Raw genomic sequence first — 18,664 nt, forward strand, 5'->3', positions numbered from 1 at the left:
AATAACATCACCCAGCATCACCTGGCATAAGCTTTGGTCTGTCAGTCGTCTTTTCTGGAAGATGAAATCTGGTGGTCCTTACCATGTTGCACCATGCAGAGTGACTGCAGTAGCCTCCATCTCTTTAGCATCATTTCTTAAAAACAAATTCTTGTTAGCATTCTGCTCCTGAACACGTGTCAGAAGTCATTAAATGTAGCCAAGCAACTGCATGTAGCTATCCCTTACTTCATGTATTCAGTGTGTGGGTAGGTCTAGCCACGTATCAAATTTATGCAACTGTGATATGAATCAATATTATACTTTATGCATCATCAACTGCAATCTCATAGGCTAGCACAGCCCATAGATTACAATAAATTAAGTAATAACTTCCCTGATAACATGGAATCAAGGTGGATTTCTAGAATTCTGGAAGAACATTACTTTTCTAAGGCAGATTTTTTTATCACATTGAAAACATAGAGATACAGAGGTGAGAGAACATGCTGTCATCAGTTTGGAGGGCAGTAATATCAAAATTTGGTGCTGGAAGATATGCTTTATTGTAATTACTGGTGGTTATACAAAGAACATTCCACTGTATTTATGAACAGTGTGAGAAGTGGGATTGGGTTTTCTGGAACTCCATTTATAATGACTTTGCTGAACTCAGGCTAATTATGAGGGAGGCCCATCTGAGAGAGAAGGCACACCACAGAACAAAAGGGATCCATTTTTTAAATCTACTGTTTGAATTTCATCCTTTCTTCTTTCATCTGTTTTCATCTTATGGAAGCGATTATAAGTGCTAATGAGACATTTGATCTTGCTTCAGGCAGTCATTTTCTGGTTAACACAACAGAGGTATCAAGCATCTATTTTGGTAATATAGGAAGTCAGCAGGTTGGGGTCACATATTCTTTTCCCTTATACCTACCCAGTTGAAGCAATCCCTTTTCTGGTACTTGAAATACTTATGGTACTATTTTTATTTTTCTGTCTGCAGCTCTTATATGGGCTCCTCGTCACTAATTTATGTCAGGAAAAGATACAACTCTTAACAGGTGTTTCCAATTTAGAAGCCAGTCAGAATTGTATGAAACTTTTTTTTTTTTTTTCTTTCAGGAGCTAATTCTACTCAAGTTGAAAATTACAGATGTGTTGTTTAGTTCCAGCAACAAGTGGTGACTGATGAGAGCAGAAGCAGCATTTGAACTTGGGACCCGATGAGTACAGTTCAATAAATTGGGGGATCATTCTAAAGAGAATAATACTGTTTGAAAACGTGATTTCTTTCATGTTGACTTAATTCCTCAGAAAGCATAACCAAAACTGGCAGTTCTGAGCCATTCTTTCCATCAGTCTTATTTATCAAAAGAAAGCCAGAGAATGCTTTTGGACCTGTGTTCCTCAAGTGCTGATAATTATGTGTATAGACAGCGCTGCTTGTATTACACAGTACATCCAGTGGAACTGGGATTACTACTGAAATTTAAAGGAAGCACCCTGGAGAAGACCTAAGGTATGTGTACCAGGCAAACACCAAAAATTTTATCCCATTAGGATGCATTTTTTTTAAAAGAAATAACCCTTGTTAATCACTACTGTTCTTTCATTATGGTACAATCAGTTTCTCCTGCTAACTTGAATGTGGAGCTCTTCTAGTGCCTACTTTCCATAAATTAAAATTGGTGCCAATTAGCCATTTATAGGAGACAGGCTTGTGAGATCTTTTCGGGGAATAAACACATGAGAACACTGAGGCTAATTTGTGGAAATACTTTGCTAATTCCACCTGTTCTAGGTAATACCAATAACTTTTACAAACACACTTGCACTGAGACAGATAGGAAATGCTGCTAGTATGTCTGCATGTATATGGTGTGGTAGTCAGTAAAACGTGTTCCAAAGTCTTGTTACAAAGCAGAATAGTATTTTAACATGCCTATTGAATAGGCAAAAATAAGTTCATGACACACCTTCATTTTCTCACAACTAATACTGGAGAAAAACTTTAACTTAAAAACCCTCTGGGCTTTGTTTCTGATATGTGGAAAAAGGTGAATAGGCCCAGAGAGAAAAAAATAAATATCTCATACTGAATCTTTAAAAGCATTATCCAGGGTTTCTTTTCCCCAAGTCTGCAATTTAAAAATCACCAAATATCAGTCAGTTCCTTCTTTAGGTGTACCTCTTTAAGTGCTGCATTTTTAAAAACATGGTTTTAATTCTGTGACTGAACACTGTTGTTTAATTGGATTACTGTGATCTTTATAATCAGGCTTCCAATGTAATAAATTATATGCATGGATTTTCCTTATATAATGAACCATTAATAGTTACTTGATGAATATTTCAAGTTACAAAATTTCAAAGAAACTTCAGATTGAAAAAATTAACTCTGATGTAAAGACAAATTGAAAATCTTTCAAACTTTTGAAAGATCTCTAATGTTATTAATATTTCATTAAGTACGCCTGCTAGGAAACATAATACTCCTGAAATAGTAATGCAAAGAAAATCAAAGCATGTTAATAAAGCTGAAATTAAAATGTAGAGAAATCCTGTGTTTCTGATTATCATGCAGGAGCATGTAAAACTGAGGACTAGAGAATGTAGAGCCACTTCATGTATTCTTATTTTTCTTAACTTTACTGTTATGTAGTCCTAAACAAATTAGTAAAGAAACATGCATACATAATGTTAGCTCCAGTCAAAAACACCAGTCCTATAAAAAACTTATGCCTTTAGGTAAAAATTAGATTAATTAATTTTACTCATAACTGCTAAACACAGTTATTGAAGATTATTTTCAGGATCTAGACTCACATTAGCAAATGATTATGTTTTGAAGTGGTTTTTGAATATGTTAGATTTTGTTAAGTCTACTTAAAAGAGTGTTGGGAGGAGAGGACGTATTTTTTAAACTGGACAAGTTTCTCACACATGCTGTCATATTTAGAATACTGTTTCCTGACTTAGCACTTTTTTGCTCCTTCAGAATATGACTACACATTTCAGTAGTCTTCAAATTCACAGGCACATGTCAGTTTCACCAGCTGCTCATTAGTTGGTGTATTTTAAAGAAGGTAGGGAAATGTGGAAAGCCTGTTTCTTAGCGAGTGAATCAAGCGTGCAGTGTGAAGGTAATAATGAGGAAACATAATGGGTTAAGAGCAGAGAAATCCCACACTTAATTCCTTCCTGTTAGATGAGCTCCTTCACAAGAGTGTGGTCCTTGTAATGTACACATTTATAGCAGTGTTTCTTATTTTAAAAGAGCTGTGATTCATTGTATGGAGGTGGAGAGAACTGAGCTTTTGCACATTAACAATTTTAGATGAAGAAAAAACCCTTTTTTTCTTGCCTTTGCATTTTTGTTAGAACTTTATGAGACAGAGTATTTAAGCATGATGGTTAATTTTATATCAAATTTGATCCTGCCACCAGTTACTTTCTACTTCTGCAGGCTGCTTACTCTGTCACCGAGTATTAGATGTATTACCCACAGAGCAGTAATTACATTTGACACATAATTATTATGGTTTTGATGACAAGAAGGCCTTTTCTTTTCCTGCTTTCATAACATATACTCCTGAAAGTGCTGGCTGGATGAATACAGTTAGTTTAAAAGCACTTGGATTTAAATTGAACCCTGGGACAAAGAAAGAAATGAAAAGAAAGAGTGAGCACATTTGAAAATTCCAGATGATCTCACACAGTCGATTTTGAAAAGGAAAGAAAGCCTTTAAGTGTTGTTAATGCAAAAGGAGAAAGAGCTGCCGGGCTGCAGCCATGCCAGATCCCCAACAGGAAAGGAGTGCTTTTAAAGTTAATAAACTGAAGGTTTGGAAAAAACGGAGGCTCCTGGCAAGGCCACATAAACTACACAAATGAGTTTCTAATCTTGCCACATGGGCATTTTTCCAACTCTGCACTCTGAGTCACCCCCAGCTGCAGGCCTGGATGAGCGGTTTAATAATCCTTAGCCCTTTTTTCCCTTAAATGATCAGCATCAGAGTATCATGTTTCTGGAGCCTGGAGGCTGTGTGGTATTCAAATAGGGTGAGTTCTTGAAATTCCTCCAAACCTACCTGCAGCTGCCTCTGCATCTCTGCTGAGGTTAGAAAAGCTGGACTTGCACACTTTGTAAATTGCCATCATCTTCCTCCCTCATCTCCTCTTGATTTCTCACAGCGTGCATGGGGCAAAGCCAGGCCAGGAGGATGCAAACTGTTCTTCCTGTCCTTTTTTTTTAAAAAAGAAAAGTTAACAAGGCATGGACGGGGTAATGTCAATGCTAGGAATCCTTCTCTGGGAATTGAGTGGTTGTGAAGGAAACCTGAGCAGAAAAAAAATGACCTGACTTTCCCCTTGGATCCAAGAGCTGAGCATCAGCATCAGGGAAGCTAGATGTAAAGGGTATCCCTCCTACTGATGTGAGATCTTCAATCCGTGCCGAGACAATGATGACCAAATTAACGTACTATAAAGCAGCTCTAATTTTAGCCTGGTTTGTTATTGTAAGAGTTCGTAGGGAAGGGTAAAGGGGGAGGGGAAGGCTGCTACAAATGACTAATGCTGCATTTCAGCCTCCTAAGCCATCTTTAGTGATATGGGATATAAACCTAAGCTCTCAGTACAATTTTTCCTATTTGACTCCTGTTCTCTCTCTCCTGTTCCCTCTCCTACAGACAGCTGCGGACAGACAGGTGTGTATTTATTGGGGCGCTGTGCGGCAGGCGCACCCAGCCGCCGGGGCGGATCCGGCACCGAGCGCGGCCGGAGCGCTCCGAGCGCGGCACGGCCCGAGGGCGGCCCCGGTGCCCTGTGCCGGGCTGGGCTGTGCCGGGCTGGGCTGGGCTGTGCCGGGCTGGGCTGGGCCGGGCTGGGCTGGGCCGGGCTGGGCTGTGCCGGGCTGGGCTGTGCCGGGCTGGGCTGGGCCGGGCTGGGCTGGGCCGGGCTGGGCTGTGCCGGGCTGGGCTGGGCCGGGCTGGGCTGTGCCGGGCTGGGCTGTGCCGTGCCGGGCTGGGCTGGGCCGGGCTGGGCTGTGCCGGGCTGGGCTGGGCCGGGCTGGGCTGTGCCGGGCTGGGCTGTGCCGGGCTGGGCTGGGCCGGGCTGGGCTGGGCCGGGCTGGGCTGGGCCTCCGCCGGGAGCCGCCACCGGCACTGCCCGGGGTTCAGCGCCCGAGCTGCCCCAGCCCGAGCCTGCAGCCTGCTCAGTGTCACCAGCGTGTCGTGGTTGCCCCTCTCTGCCAGTTTTGGCCATTGGACTTGCTCGGGAGTCAAAGTTTGGGTTGGTTACCTGCGTGAGGTGGGTTTCGTGTACCTCCGTGGCATTTTGCACATCCTGAATGCTTTTTCTGCAGTGAGTCCACACATATACATTAAACTGCAATTCTCTGGGGCTGTCAGAATTGCAGACCAGCCTGAGGCATGGCAGTATGATAAAGTTTTCAGGCCCTGTTTAGTTAAGGCTGAAAATCTGGGACCCAGCCAATCTATACCACTCAGGGCTCTTTTCACAGTCCAAAATGATTTGGCTTAAACATTTCCAACTGTGATGAGGTCTCATTTCAGTGATTATACAGTCATTCACTTTTCCACATCAACATCAAAGTCATTAACAACTGAGTATTATTGCATTGGCTGGAATTCAGTTAAGGACTAGAGGGATGTTGCTCTTTATTAAGATAAATCATTGCCTTGGTTATGTCACCCATGAAATAATCAATTTACTGTGTTGGTTAATTTCCTCCCTCTTTGATCTGTGAATTAAATTCAGCAGATCATTGTTCCACACAACTGCAGTGGAAAGGATGCTTTAAAATAAATGCGCCACATTTTCTAATGGTACGAGTCTGGTAACTGTATAAAGCAAGACTGCACGTGGCCTGACCTATCTCAACATTTTCCTTTAAAAGCTTGAGAGGAAAATGAACCAGTAGCACCAGTTTGGGTTATACTCCCTTGAAGTTCCTGAGAAATGAACCAGAGGAAAGAGAAAAACTAGCAGAACTGATTCTGAGGCCTTCGGAGGATTTAGGCTGATTGCCATACGAAATGAAAATATTCTATTTCTACCGAAATATAGGGTTATTTCTTGATAGCCTTCATGACCTTTGCTTACTGAGATGCTTACTGTAAGAATTTTTTTCAAAAACCCTACACATAACAAGCCAAATATGAAAAAAAAAACAAAAACAAACAAAAATATCTGCACTGAAATCGATTGATATTCCAATCTCCTTTTGCATTGAACTATGCATTCTGAAATTAAACCATGTGTATAAATAAATCCACGTTGACTGGAAATCACTTTGCCTGTCAATGGGAAACTGATGATGAGAGCCCAAGTCTGACTCCTCGTTTTGCAGAATTTCACAGCAGTGTGGATATTCAAGTCTCACTTTTCTAATATTAAACTCTAACTTTTTAAATTTAAATAGATTTAAATAATCCCTGCTCATTAAAAGCAGCACAGACTTCTTCAGCATTTCTCTAAGTTCAGATCCATGCCTCTTCTAAAACCTGAGATGTTCTCACATGTATGTCCTCTAAACTCAAGACCATGATCGATCATGAGATTTGAAAAATAGGAACAGCATGTGATGTAGTTTTAAGGTCAGCATCTAATTTTGTTAGATTTTGAGGAAAACAGCACATAGGTTTCTGGTTATGCAACCAAGATACAGAATTTCTTCCAAATTTTTACATCTTAAAGCTATATTTATATAATCTTAAAGATTCTAGAACATGTGTTGGTGAGAAGTGCTATTATTTTCAAAAGAAAATGCATATGAAAATACTATTGCTAAAATAGTTGAACTAAAATTCCTGATTGGACTAAAAAAAAATCACTTTATTTTCTAACTCCATTTCCCATAACATGAGTAAAATATTCTCACTAATTCTGAGGTCAAAGTTACAAATTAGAGCAATGGATTAAGAAGATATAATACTGTTTCATTATAAGAATCACACCCCTCATTCACTTAAAAATTAATGAAAGCTGATTGCAGATTTGTTTCTATAGCAATTACTTAGAGTGTTTCTCCTTACATTTAACAAAAATTGTGTGTGACTTCATGAAAGAAAAACAATTTGCATTAACAAATTACTTTAGTGCATTTGAAAGTCATCTTCATGAAACAAAATATACCCTAGCTGAGTATGCAGAAGAATGAACACTAATGAAAGTTCAAAATCAGGACTATGTAGAAATTCATGGTAAATCAGTCAGGATATTCAGAATATGTGAGGAGTCTTAGTATTGAAGAGTTAATTGCACCTGATTAATGCACATGGCAATTCTATGTTGCTTATAAACCTCCTCAGTTAGCAATCAAATTACTATTTTCTAATTAATTGCATTTGTTAGTTTCTACTTGTCAGTTGTTTCATATTCATCATCCTTTTGCCATTAGCTTCCATTTCTAAATGAATCATTCTAAGAGCAGAAAGTGAAAACATTGCTATTCCTCAAGCATGATTTCTTATTTTGTTGACATGAATGCATAGTAACTGCAAGTTTCTTCAAGCTGTTGTGGAATATTTATTTTTTAGTTGCCATGAGGTCATACACTTGGAGTTTTAAGATGACAGAAACTCCTGGTGGAGTTTTGAACACATTTAGCTTTTGTAATTCTGCTTCAGGCAGTAGCAGGCAAGTTAAACAATCACTGATTGACTTTTATTAACCGATTTGTAAGGCTGATAGGCTCAGGAATGCAAGCTATAGATAGATTCTTGAAATACAGCCGAGACAGGAATCTCACAGAAATTCCAAAAATAGGAGGTAATATTCTCCTTGCAAACTATTTTTTTTCCCTTAGATAATATTCTTTACTTTATAAGATATTATTCTTTTTCTGCTTTTTATTTGAAAAGTTCATCAATAAATCTATGATTATTAAAAAACCCCAAATTACCTATCACAGACTTAATTTCAAGCCTATGCTATTTTACATGAAAATAAAAAAAAAAAGAATTCCCACTAAGGTAACTGAAGAGTTAAAGTTAAAATGTTAACTGAAGTAAAATTAGTGTAATGGTTTCTTTGGTATAAACTAGCAAGCAGCCCAGAAGAAGATGCTGCACAGTGGGACTCCTAACCTGTCCTTGGATTATCCCCTTGCTCTGGGGCAAACAAGCCAAGCTGTACTTGGCATGCATTTCCTTCCTGAGAGAGCAACTCCCTTCAACTCAATAAAGGGTTGAGAGGAAGGGGCCAGAGTTCCACCTTCCTCTGGGCCAGACACCTGTGCAGGGTGACTAGAAACACAGAAACACAGCCCTGCTATAGAACACATTCTCCCATCCCATGCTGGTTTTCATAGTTATCCCACATATACCATGAGCTCTCTTGGAGGATTAGAGCTGTACGAGCCAGTTCCTGATTGTATAAACCATAAGCTATGTGATATCACAGATTTGGATGCCTGTGCAATCTCAAATTTTTGTTTTAAAGGTTTGGTTTGGATTTATTAAATACATGGCATTTATTTAATTGCTAGATCAAATTAATTTCTGCTATGAATATATAGTTATCATCTAATATTCTAAGGAAAAAAGTGCAATTAATGATTTGGGGCTTATGTTTCTCTTTTATTTTTCATTTTGATGTCAAAAAGCATCTGTCATACAGCAAGCATTCCACATATGAGTCCTTAGATTGAAGCAGCAGTTCTGCAGTTTTCAAGGGCTTATAGAGACAGCCTCAGGACCTCTAAGTGCATTTACACAGTTGACACCAAACATATTAGTGGAATCGACATCAATGATTAACATTCTTCTTAAAAAGAGGGGTAGAGCAGGGTCTGATAACGCTAGTCTGTGTTCTCTGAACCAAAAGAACGCTCATGGTGGGTACTTCTTGCCACTTCCATGCAATTAAACTTTTGAGTAGTATTTCTTGGCATTGGAACACTACTGTTAAACGTCCACAGTGGAGTGGAACAGATAAAAAGAAAACCAGATAAATTTATCTAAGCATTTTCATTAATTGTTAAGATGACCTTGCTGATGAGAGGTAAAGACTAAAATTCTGTCCTTAACTGAATCAAAATGGAAACAGCACAGACATGAAAGCCCTCAAATTTATAGATATTTAAGCCTCCATCTCTTTCAAAATCAAAACTTGAAACCAGATCAAACTTAATTGCTGACATTTTTAGCATTTTTTTCCTTTTATTTGTCTAAAGAAAGCATCATGTGTGGCATACACTAGAGCTCATACAATTCAATATTTGACTGCTGGGAGCTGTAGGTACAGCAGAGATTCTCCACATCACTGAAATTATCTCTGAAACATACAGGTAAAAAAATCTGTTATACTAATTATTTTTTTTAATTAAGCCCACTGTGTCACTTCCTAAAGAGCACTGTACAAAGATCTTGTAACACACAGTGAAAATGTATAGGTATCCAGTTATTTGTAAATAATATATCATACACAGTAATTATAATTTTTATAATTTTAATAGGTTAATAATTTTAATAGGACTCTTTTAATTCTGTCATCCTTTTGTGTTGATACAGGCTACAACTTCCAGCAACATTACTCCATGCTCTCACTAAAAACAGATCAGTTATAACATATCCTTTTAAGAAGTTTGAAATAAAATATGCTAAGTATATTAAAAATGTGCCAGGTATGTTACGCCCACTGCCAGATTCAATGCCAGTAAATTATCCTGTTTTGCAAGGCATTCCCTATTGCTATTCACGATGTGAATAAATTTCTAGCTTTCATTCATTCTAGGCTCTGGAGCCCAGTGATGGCAGCTCTGGGAAACAGCCTTTGGGCTGAGGGCTGTCCTCTTCATTTTTTGAATGTTCTCCACAAGGGATGGTTCATGGGATTGCTATCAGTATGCTCCAGGGCAAATGCCTCCTTCTGTGGGGTGCTTCTGGGGAGTTGTTATCATTGGGCTCCAACTTTAACACCTCCAACCCACTGAAAATCTTTTATCTGTAGCTGTTATCAGTAGGCTTCACAGTTAAAATACCATCACCCAAGAAGGCTGTTTACTGGAATGGCTTTTTTTTTAAGTCTCCAGAGTGAAAACTATGCCCCAAGTCTGGAGGAGCAGCCATCAGTAGGATCCAAAGCATCATCTAAACAAAACTTATTTGATAACTTTGCATTGATGAGGACACAAAGGAAAGAAAGATGAAAAAAAATGAATGCAGATGATTCAGGCTAATGACACCAAGAACACAAGAACTGGAACTCATCAACTAATGCTGGCATTTCTAAATAGTCCAACAAGAAATGTGATTAGCCAGCTACACTGATAATGTATTAGCTCCTGCCAGTCTTCTCAATATCTGCTTCACCTAAGGTAAGAGAACGAGCTCATATACAATTTTGTTAGTATATCAAAGACTGCAAGTGCTATGAAAACTGCTGGTTATACTGCATGAGTACTTGACCAGTGGGAGAAAATTCCATCTGTGTGTGCCTTTGAAGTTTAAGCGCCCTTCACTACACAAATCAGCTTGTGTTAAAGGATTCTTATGTCTTCTAAACTGGTTTGCCACTTCACTGTTTTACCTCACCCACAGCATCTCCATTCAAATCACAATTCATATGCTTCAGAATGTATTTCCTAACTGATGCTATATTAACCACAGCCCATGTAGCACAGCAATGGAAGAAAAGCCATAAGGGTCTCAAACCATAAAAACCTGGAGACTGAAAAGCTTTAAGGGTCACTGAACAAAGCTTGGGTAATGACTGGTATTACTGACAAAGAGTCAGGAAGTCTGGGGAAGGAAAAACCTAGCAGGAGAACTCATAGTGCAGGCACAGAGATTCAAACACTACTGGCAAAATCAGAATAATGAAACTTTGTCCAACCCTTCCAGGGAAACCTTGAAAGAATTCATATGTTCCTGAGGCATCAACATTGCTTTAGGAAAATCCTGTTGACCATGAACTCCCAAAATAATCTGGAGAAGTTGGCATTAAAGAGAGAAAACTGCTTGAAGACATCAGTAACATCTGAGGAGGGATGCAGAAACTGGCAGCCCTCAAATGGAGAGGCCAGAACAACTGATATTATTGAGAGCTTTGCTCTTTCCCTTCCCTGTAATAGTAAGCTCAGAGCACAGAGACCTTGGAAAAGTATCAAAAGGTACAAAGCACAAGCTGGGCATTGGGCACTATCAACTTCCCAGCTCATTTCAGAGGATCTCCCATCGTAAATGACTGCAGGTGGAGTAAGTGGCAGTTACAGCTAACTCACAACATTTGTTCACCCCCAAAGAAGGGCATTCTTACATTATTGCTAAATAAGATTAGAAGCTCAATTATAGAGCCTGGACAGAAGCTAAGCCACATCAGCTGCTTTCTCACTCCTTTCCTGCCTGACCAGCAGTTAATGGAAAGGCCAAAGCAAAACCGGGGAGAAGTTTGAGAAAAAAACTTGTTTAATTCTTCTGGTTCTTGGGGAGGTTGTTTTTTTCCCCTCTGGCTAAGAGGTGATGTCAAAAGGATTCTGCCCTAGAGTCTCAACCCTACGGGGTGAGAATTAGAGTGGGCAGCTCTCAAAGACACTTTGAGGCAAAAGCCTCTGTCAGTTCTCCCAGTCCTACAGCAAGCAGTTCAGGCAGACACAACCCATTAGACAAATACTCTGTGCTCAGGCACCACTGGACCAGAAAGGGCAGTGCTGGGTCTCTGGGAACATGGGGACAAAAGCAGCTCTGTGTGAGAACAAACTGGGGCTGCCCCACACCAGACTGAGCGAGTTCCATGGCAGGCCCATGCCCAGCCCCAGAAGAGCTCTGCAGGCAATACGGCAGCACTGCAGCATGAACAGGTCTCAACATCACAGTGGGCTTTGCTCATCACTGGGAGAGAATGGCCCTTTGGGATGTCACCTGGTGATGGAGGTCAATGTTGATGGATCCACCTAGCAATGGATTATGATGTCACCGAGGGGCTGGTGTCCCTCCCTGCACATCACCCAGTCAGCGCCACACTCCAGCTGACCAAGTTCGCGTGCAGACGCGCCGGAGGCTACCACCCAGCCAGGCCAGCGCTGCGCTTCTCCGCTGCTGCTGGCCTGGCAAACAATCATTGCCTGAGGGCACAGCAGGGAGTTCTTGCTGCATCTTTGCTTCTAACTTGCTGCTTCTCTCCATTCCTCCTTCTCTTCCATCTGCTACTCCTTGTTGCTCTTCACTTTCCTTCACCTTCTCTCGTGATGCTAGTTTGCTTTCTTCCTGCTCTGGGCTACAGGAAAGCTTTGTACCAGTGCTGTGTCAGAGAAGCCCTTTGGTAGCTCTCCAGTTTTTCCTGTAGTTTCTCTGGCCACCAGCATGGAGGGACCCTGGGTAGGCAACTGGCGACCTCATCCCCGACGGGGCCCAATCCTTGCAGAATTCAGCACCCCAGGTCCCAAGTACTGGCTCCCTGGGACAACAGGTAAACCAAATATCAGGGGACATGATAGCACTGCACAGTGCTTGCTACCACTTGGGAACCTCCTTTCATCACACAGTTGCAGGCACAGGTCCTTTCACAGGCTTTTCTTGCCAGGTCATATGGCTCATGATCCCACCAAAGACAGAGCCCCTGCATTCTCATTTCGAGGGACCAAAGCTCCCTCCTTAGACACCTGCTCACCAGGTCCTCGGTACTTCATTGAATCATCCATCACCAAGACTGGGAAGCAGATGGCTCCATCAGCACTTGTGACAGCACGTCCCAAGATCAGGATTTTGGCCACCCCTGGACCCAGTGAGTAGCATTTCTGCAGCCATTCATCCAGGCCGGACAAGCAGGCCTTACTGTTGCCCTGTGCCACTGGGGCACAAAGCCTGCTGCTCATGCCATGAATAGGCTTCAGAGAGTTCCAGATGGAAAACAAGCTAGACTGAGAACACCCTCCACCTCCTCCTGACTTCTCCTCTGTGGCTTGCAGTTACGCTCCCGGTTTCACTTCTTTTCTGGTCTCCTTCTCTGTCCCAGGTGATTACCGCACGGATCGTGCCAACAAACTCGTCTTCCATACTGCACCGTCCAATCTCATGGTGTTCCGGCCCAAGGACTTGAAAAGGTTCCGCACACCAGGTATGGAACTTGGGGAAACAGACACTCTTACAGCCTGCGTGTCCTCCAGGAAGCGTCTGCAGCTTCTTCAACAGGCCCAGCAAAAAGCCTGGGCAGCAAGACACAGTGTGTGCTCAACAAGCTTTTAGCTGTCCCACAGCACCAACTTCTCCCATCTCACAGAAGAACCGGCACCTCTGGTGTCAAACAGCCAAGGCACACCACATGCAACAAAAGCCAGAGGCACCGGGATGAGGGGCAGGATACCCTTCCTGCTCCTCACAGCCAGCTTGGCAGGCTGACTCTCTTTCACCCAGGCATTGCACCCTTTCCCACAGGACTGACCTACACTGTCTTCCTATTCCATTTCCAGGTCCTGGCACCTACACCTTGCCCAGGATTCTGGGACCCAACACAGCATACACTCATGCTGAACCATGCTACTCCATGAAGGGGAAGAGTCAATACCAGAGCTGTTTTCAAGATGTGGCAAAGGTGAGCTGTGCTTCTGTTCTCTAACAGCAGCAGCAGAAGTTCAGCTGCTCTGCTTAGAGCAGAAGCCCAAGAAGCCACAGGGCCTCTGGCTCTGCTATTACCAGTAACACCAGCAACTGAACCCCCCCATTTTTCCACACCAGCAGCTTTGGTACAGTACTGCTCACTGGCATTAATGGCAGTAATCTCCCTTCTGGGAAATCTACCTCTCTTCCCAAGGAGCCCTCAATTCCCAAGGCTCCAGGGCTCCCACACTGCTCCTCTGGCCAGCCACCTAAAGCAGCACAGTACTCATGGACACCCAGCAAGAATCCACACTGCTTCTTGTACCCACCAACCTCATTGCTTCTCTTGCAGACGCCAGGTCCTGCAGCATTTGACAAGGTGGATCTGGATGTCTACAAAACCAGGGCTCCCAGGTTCTCAATGGGACTAAGAACCAAAGTTCCTGGAAAGGGAGTGCTTCCAGGTCCAGCAGACTACAACACCCTGGGAAAGGTAAGACAGCCTGCCTACCATTATGTTATGCTGCACAACCTTCACTTGAGGAAAACTGGAGAACGAGCCACCATCTTCACCTCTTTTCTTCCCCTTCCAGGTTGCACTGATCAAAGCCCGGGATCCTGCTTACACTTTTGGACTACGACATTCTCTCTACAAAGCTTCCATAATACCTGCAACACATGTTGATTAAAGACAGACACCTGAAGAGATCTTTTTTCTGTTCCTCCTTTGCAGCAGGGTGGGGTTAGGTGTGCATTGGTGTAGACCACTGGCTTCACTGTCTCATGTCTATGCCTCAGTCAAAACATGGCAGGATGAGGGTGAGGGGAGAGCAGTGAGGTAACAGCGTGAGCCATGCTGACACATCCAACACCACCATTTCACCTAACCAGAGCAAAACACTGTGAAAGCTTTCCAGCCCTGCCTTGCACACTCTCACCCCATGGCCCATGCTGGCCTCAAGGACAAAGCCCATCTCAGTGTCCCCCTTTTCAGTGCATATAGGTGGCATCTGCCCAAGGTGTGCCCAGAAACACATATGCCCTGCATCCTCTCTTGACACAGGCAGGGGCGGGCTCATTTCCACAGGCAAGTCCCCAGAACACTGAGAGTTAAGGAGAAAGAACCATTATTCCCAGTCTGAAAATGGAATCACCATAGAATCCTGCAACAGCCCAGGTGGGAAGGGACCTTGGAAGGGACCTCATCCAGCCCTTGTGCAGAAGTGGCAGCCTGGAAGAGACTAGCCAGCACCTAGCCAACTGCAAACTTGATTGTGGCCAGTGATGGGACTCTACTGTCCCCCTGGGGAGCCTGTTTCTCCTCTCTGAATAAGTGGTGATGCCAAAAGGATACAAAATCCCCTGATTGCTGAGGAACAGGGTGGGAATTGTTGGAGTGGGCAGCTTTTTCAGGTGCTCCAAGGCAGGAGCCTCTCTCAGCTCTGTCACCTGCACTTCAGTCTACTCAGCCTCTTACAATTACACTGATAAAATAATTTAATAATAAAAAAGGCAAAAGTGTTACTATGATTGCAAGTAGAAAACCCTGAAGCATATGTTATATGAATGTTAGGAGTGCTGTTTTTAAAGTATTCAGTCATAGAAACCTTATCAAGAAGTTACCAGGTATCATGTGCCTTGTTCAAGAAACTATGCAAATCGTCATGAACACCAGTTAGTGTGCTTGGAAAACCCTTCCCTTCCCATCTTAATTTGACTATCAAGGATTCCAATCAGTAGATCTCAGTAGATATGGCCAATTATAGTCATAGGGTAGGAATATTATTGTAGTTATATAACTAGTGAAACCAATCATTGTAAAGGTTACACTTAAGAATGGGCAGATGATGTATACTATGTAAAAGAACTTATGTAAAAATGACACAGCAGAAAAAGCATATAAAATGGATTAATTTTGTTTGCAAATCAGAACAAAATCGGAGGAGTAATCCCCCTTTTTGCTGGCACTGAAATACAGAAGTGTTTCCTTGTTCACAAAAAATTGGTGTTGGATAAGTTTATTTCACACTGTTAGGTGAAAAAAGCCCTGCGCACAGGCACCACTGTACTAGAAAGAGCTGGGCTGGGTCTCTGGAAACATGGGGACAAAAGCAGCTCTGTGTGAGAACAAACTGGGGCTGCCCCACACCAGACTGAGCGAGTTCCATGGCAGGCCCATGCCCAGCCCCAGAAGAGCTCTGCAGGCAATACGGCAGCACTGCAGCATGAACAGGTCTCAACATCACAGTGGGCTTTGCTCATCACTGGGAGAGAATGGCCCTTTGGGATGTCACCTGGTGATGGAGGTCAATGTTGATGGATCCACCTAGCATTGGATTATGATGTCACCGAGGGGCTGGTGTCCCTCCCTGCACATCACCCAGTCAGCGCCACACTCCAGCTGAGCAAACTCGTGTGTAGACACGCTGGAGGCTATCCCCAGCCAGGCCAGCTCTGCGTTCTACGCCAACAATTGCTGCCTGAGGGCACAGCAGGAGTTCTTGCTGCATCTTTGCTTCTAACTTGCTGCTTCTCCCCATTTCTGCTTCTCTTCCATCTGCTACTCCTTGTTGCTCTTCACTTTCCTTCACCTTCTCTCGTGATGCTAGTTTGCTTTCTTCCTGCTCTGGGCTACAGGAAAGCTTTGTACCAGTGCTGTGTCAGAGAAGCCCTTTGGTAGCTCTCCAGTTTTTCCTGTAGTTTCTCCGGCCACCAGCATGGAGGGACCCTGGGTAGGCAACTGGCGACCTCATCCCCGACGGGGCCCAATCCTTGCAGAATTCAGCACCCCAGGTCCCAAGTATGGGCTCCCTGGGTTAACAGGTAAACCAAATATCAGGGAAGGTAGTGGCAGCAGGAGGCACTGCACAGTGCTTGCTACCACTTGGGAACCTCCTTTCATCACACAGTTGCAGGCACAGGTCCTTTCACAGGCTTTTCTTGCCAGGTCATATGGCTCATGATCCCACCAAAGACAGAGCCCCTGCATTCTCATTTCGAGGCAGCAACGCTCCCTCCTTAGACACCTGCTCACCAGGTCCTCGGTACTTCATTGAATCATCCATCACCAAGACTGGGAGGCAGGTGGCTCCATCAGCACTTGTGACAGCACGTCCCAAGACCAAGATTTTGGCCACCCCTGGACCCAGTGAGTAGCATTTCTGCAGCCATTCATCCAGGCCGGACAAGCAGGCCTTACTGTTGCCCTGTGCCACTGGGGCACAAAGCCTGCTGCTCATGCCATGAATAGGCTTCAGAGAGTTCCAGATGGAAAACAAGCTAGACTGAGAACACCCTCCACCTCCTCCTGACTTCTCCTCTGTGGCTTGCAGTTACGCTCCCAGTTTCACTTTTCTTGTCCCCTTCTCTGTCCCAGGTGACTACACCACGGATCGTGCCAACAAGCACGTCTTCCATACTGCACCGGCAAATAGCCTGGCATCCCGACACAAGGACTTAAAAGGTTTCCGCACACCAGGTATGGAACTTGGGGAAACAGACACTCTTACAGCCTGCGTGTCCTCCAGGAAGCGTCTGCAGCTTCTTCAACAGGCCCAGCAAAAAGCCTGGGCAGCAAGACACAGTGTGTGCTCAACAAGCTTTTAGCTGTCCCACAGCACCAACTTCTCCCATCTCACAGAAGAACCGGCACCTCTGGTGTCAAACAGCCAAGGCACACCACATGCAACAAAAGCCAGAGGCACCGGGATGAGGGGCAGGATACCCTTCCTGCTCCTCACAGCCAGCTTGGCAGGCTGACTCTCTTTCACCCAGGCATTGCACCCTTTCCCACAGGACTGACCTACACTGTCTTCCTATTCCATTTCCAGGTCCTGGCACCTACACCTTGCCCAGGATTCTGGGACCCAACACAGCATACACTCATGCTGAACCATGCTACTCCATGAAGGGGAAGAGTCAATACCAGAGCTGTTTTCAAGATGTGGCAAAGGTGAGCTGTGCTTCTGTTCTCTAACAGCAGCAGCAGAAGTTCAGCTGCTCTGCTTAGGGCAGAAGGGCCCCAGTGCCTGCCGTATCCCCACATAACACACACTTCCCTGCACCTGCAGAAAAGAACAAGAAACCACAGGGCCTCTGGCTCTGCTATTACCAGTAACACCAGCAACTGAACCCCCCCATTTTTCCACACCAGCAGCTTTGGTACAGTACTGCTCACTGGCATTAATGGCAGTAATCTCCCTTCTGGGAATCTACCTCTCTTCCCAAGGAGCCCTCAATTCCCAAGGCTCCAGGGCTCCCACACTGCTCCTCTGGCCAGCCACCTAAAGCAGCACAGTACTCATGGACACCCAGCAAGAATCCACACTGCTTCTTGTACCCACCAACCTCATTGCTTCTCTTGCAGACGCCAGGTCCTGCGGCATTTCCCAAGGTGGATCTGGATGTCTACAAAACCAGGGCTCCCAGGTTCTCAATGGGACTAAGAACCAAAGTTCCTGGAAAGGGAGCGCTTCCAGGTCCAGCAGAATACACCCTGGGAAAGGTAAGGCAGTCAGCCCATCAATGTGTTTTGCTGCACAACTTTCACTTGAGGACAACTCTGGAGAGTAAGGCATCATCTTCAACTCTTTTCTTCCCAATTTCCTCTTCCAGTTGTCAATAACCAAGGCCCGGGATCCTGCCTTCAGTTTTGGAGTCCGACATTCTCTCTACAAAGCTTCTTTAATACCTGAAACAAATGTTGATTAAAGACAGACACCTGAAGAGATCTTTTTTCTGTTCCTCCTTTGCAGCAGGGTGGGGTTAGGTGTGCATTGGTGTAGACCACTGGCTTCACTGTCTCATGTCTATGCCTCAGTCAAAACATGGCAGGATGAGGGTGAGGGGAGAGCAGTGAGGTAACAGCGTGAGCCATGCTGACACATCCAACACCACCATTTCACCTAACCAGAGCAAAACACTGTGAAAGCTTTCCAGCCCTGCCTTGCACGCTCTCACCCAATGGCCCATGCTGGCCTCAAGGACAAAGCCCATCTCAGTGTCCCTCTTTTCAGTGCATATAGGTGGCATCTGCCCAAGGTGTGCCCAGAAACACATATGCCCTGCATCCTCTCTTGACACAGGCAGGGGCGGGCTCATTTCCACAGGCAAGTCCCCAG

At 43.9% G+C, this 18,664-nt stretch overlaps 2 protein-coding genes across 8 annotated transcripts; both read left to right on the forward strand.

Annotated features, from left to right (window-relative positions):
• Positions 1–1,348: 1,348 nt before the first annotated feature.
• Positions 1,349–14,248, forward strand: LOC132074934 (outer dense fiber protein 3-like). Of its 7 annotated transcripts, XM_059474991.1 has the most exons (7): positions 4,532–4,694; positions 10,043–10,327; positions 12,532–12,732; positions 12,964–13,065; positions 13,418–13,539; positions 13,897–14,037; positions 14,138–14,248. In XM_059474991.1, exons 3-7 carry the CDS (start codon positions 12,537–12,539, stop codon positions 14,231–14,233), a joined length of 657 nt encoding a protein of 218 aa, XP_059330974.1. In that variant the 5' UTR covers positions 4,532–4,694; positions 10,043–10,327; positions 12,532–12,536; the 3' UTR covers positions 14,234–14,248. The 7 variants fall into 7 exon arrangements, with proteins under 7 accessions (XP_059330976.1, XP_059330977.1, XP_059330974.1 ...); XM_059474993.1 differs by lacking the exons at positions 4,532–4,694; positions 10,043–10,327 and adding an exon at positions 1,349–1,504; XM_059474994.1 differs by lacking the exons at positions 4,532–4,694; positions 10,043–10,327 and adding an exon at positions 3,953–4,047.
• Positions 14,249–16,261: 2,013 nt separating this feature from the next.
• On the forward strand, positions 16,262–18,254 carry LOC132075047 (outer dense fiber protein 3-like). The gene is made up of 6 exons (XM_059475194.1): positions 16,262–16,367; positions 16,492–16,692; positions 16,921–17,022; positions 17,375–17,496; positions 17,911–18,048; positions 18,159–18,254. Exons 1-6 carry the CDS (start codon positions 16,262–16,264, stop codon positions 18,252–18,254), a joined length of 765 nt encoding a protein of 254 aa, XP_059331177.1.
• The last annotated feature ends 410 nt before the right edge of the window (positions 18,255–18,664 follow it).

Source organism: Ammospiza nelsoni, chromosome 6 (genome assembly GCF_027579445.1).
Source record: "Ammospiza nelsoni isolate bAmmNel1 chromosome 6, bAmmNel1.pri, whole genome shotgun sequence".
Taxonomy (NCBI): Eukaryota; Metazoa; Chordata; class Aves; order Passeriformes; family Passerellidae; genus Ammospiza; species Ammospiza nelsoni.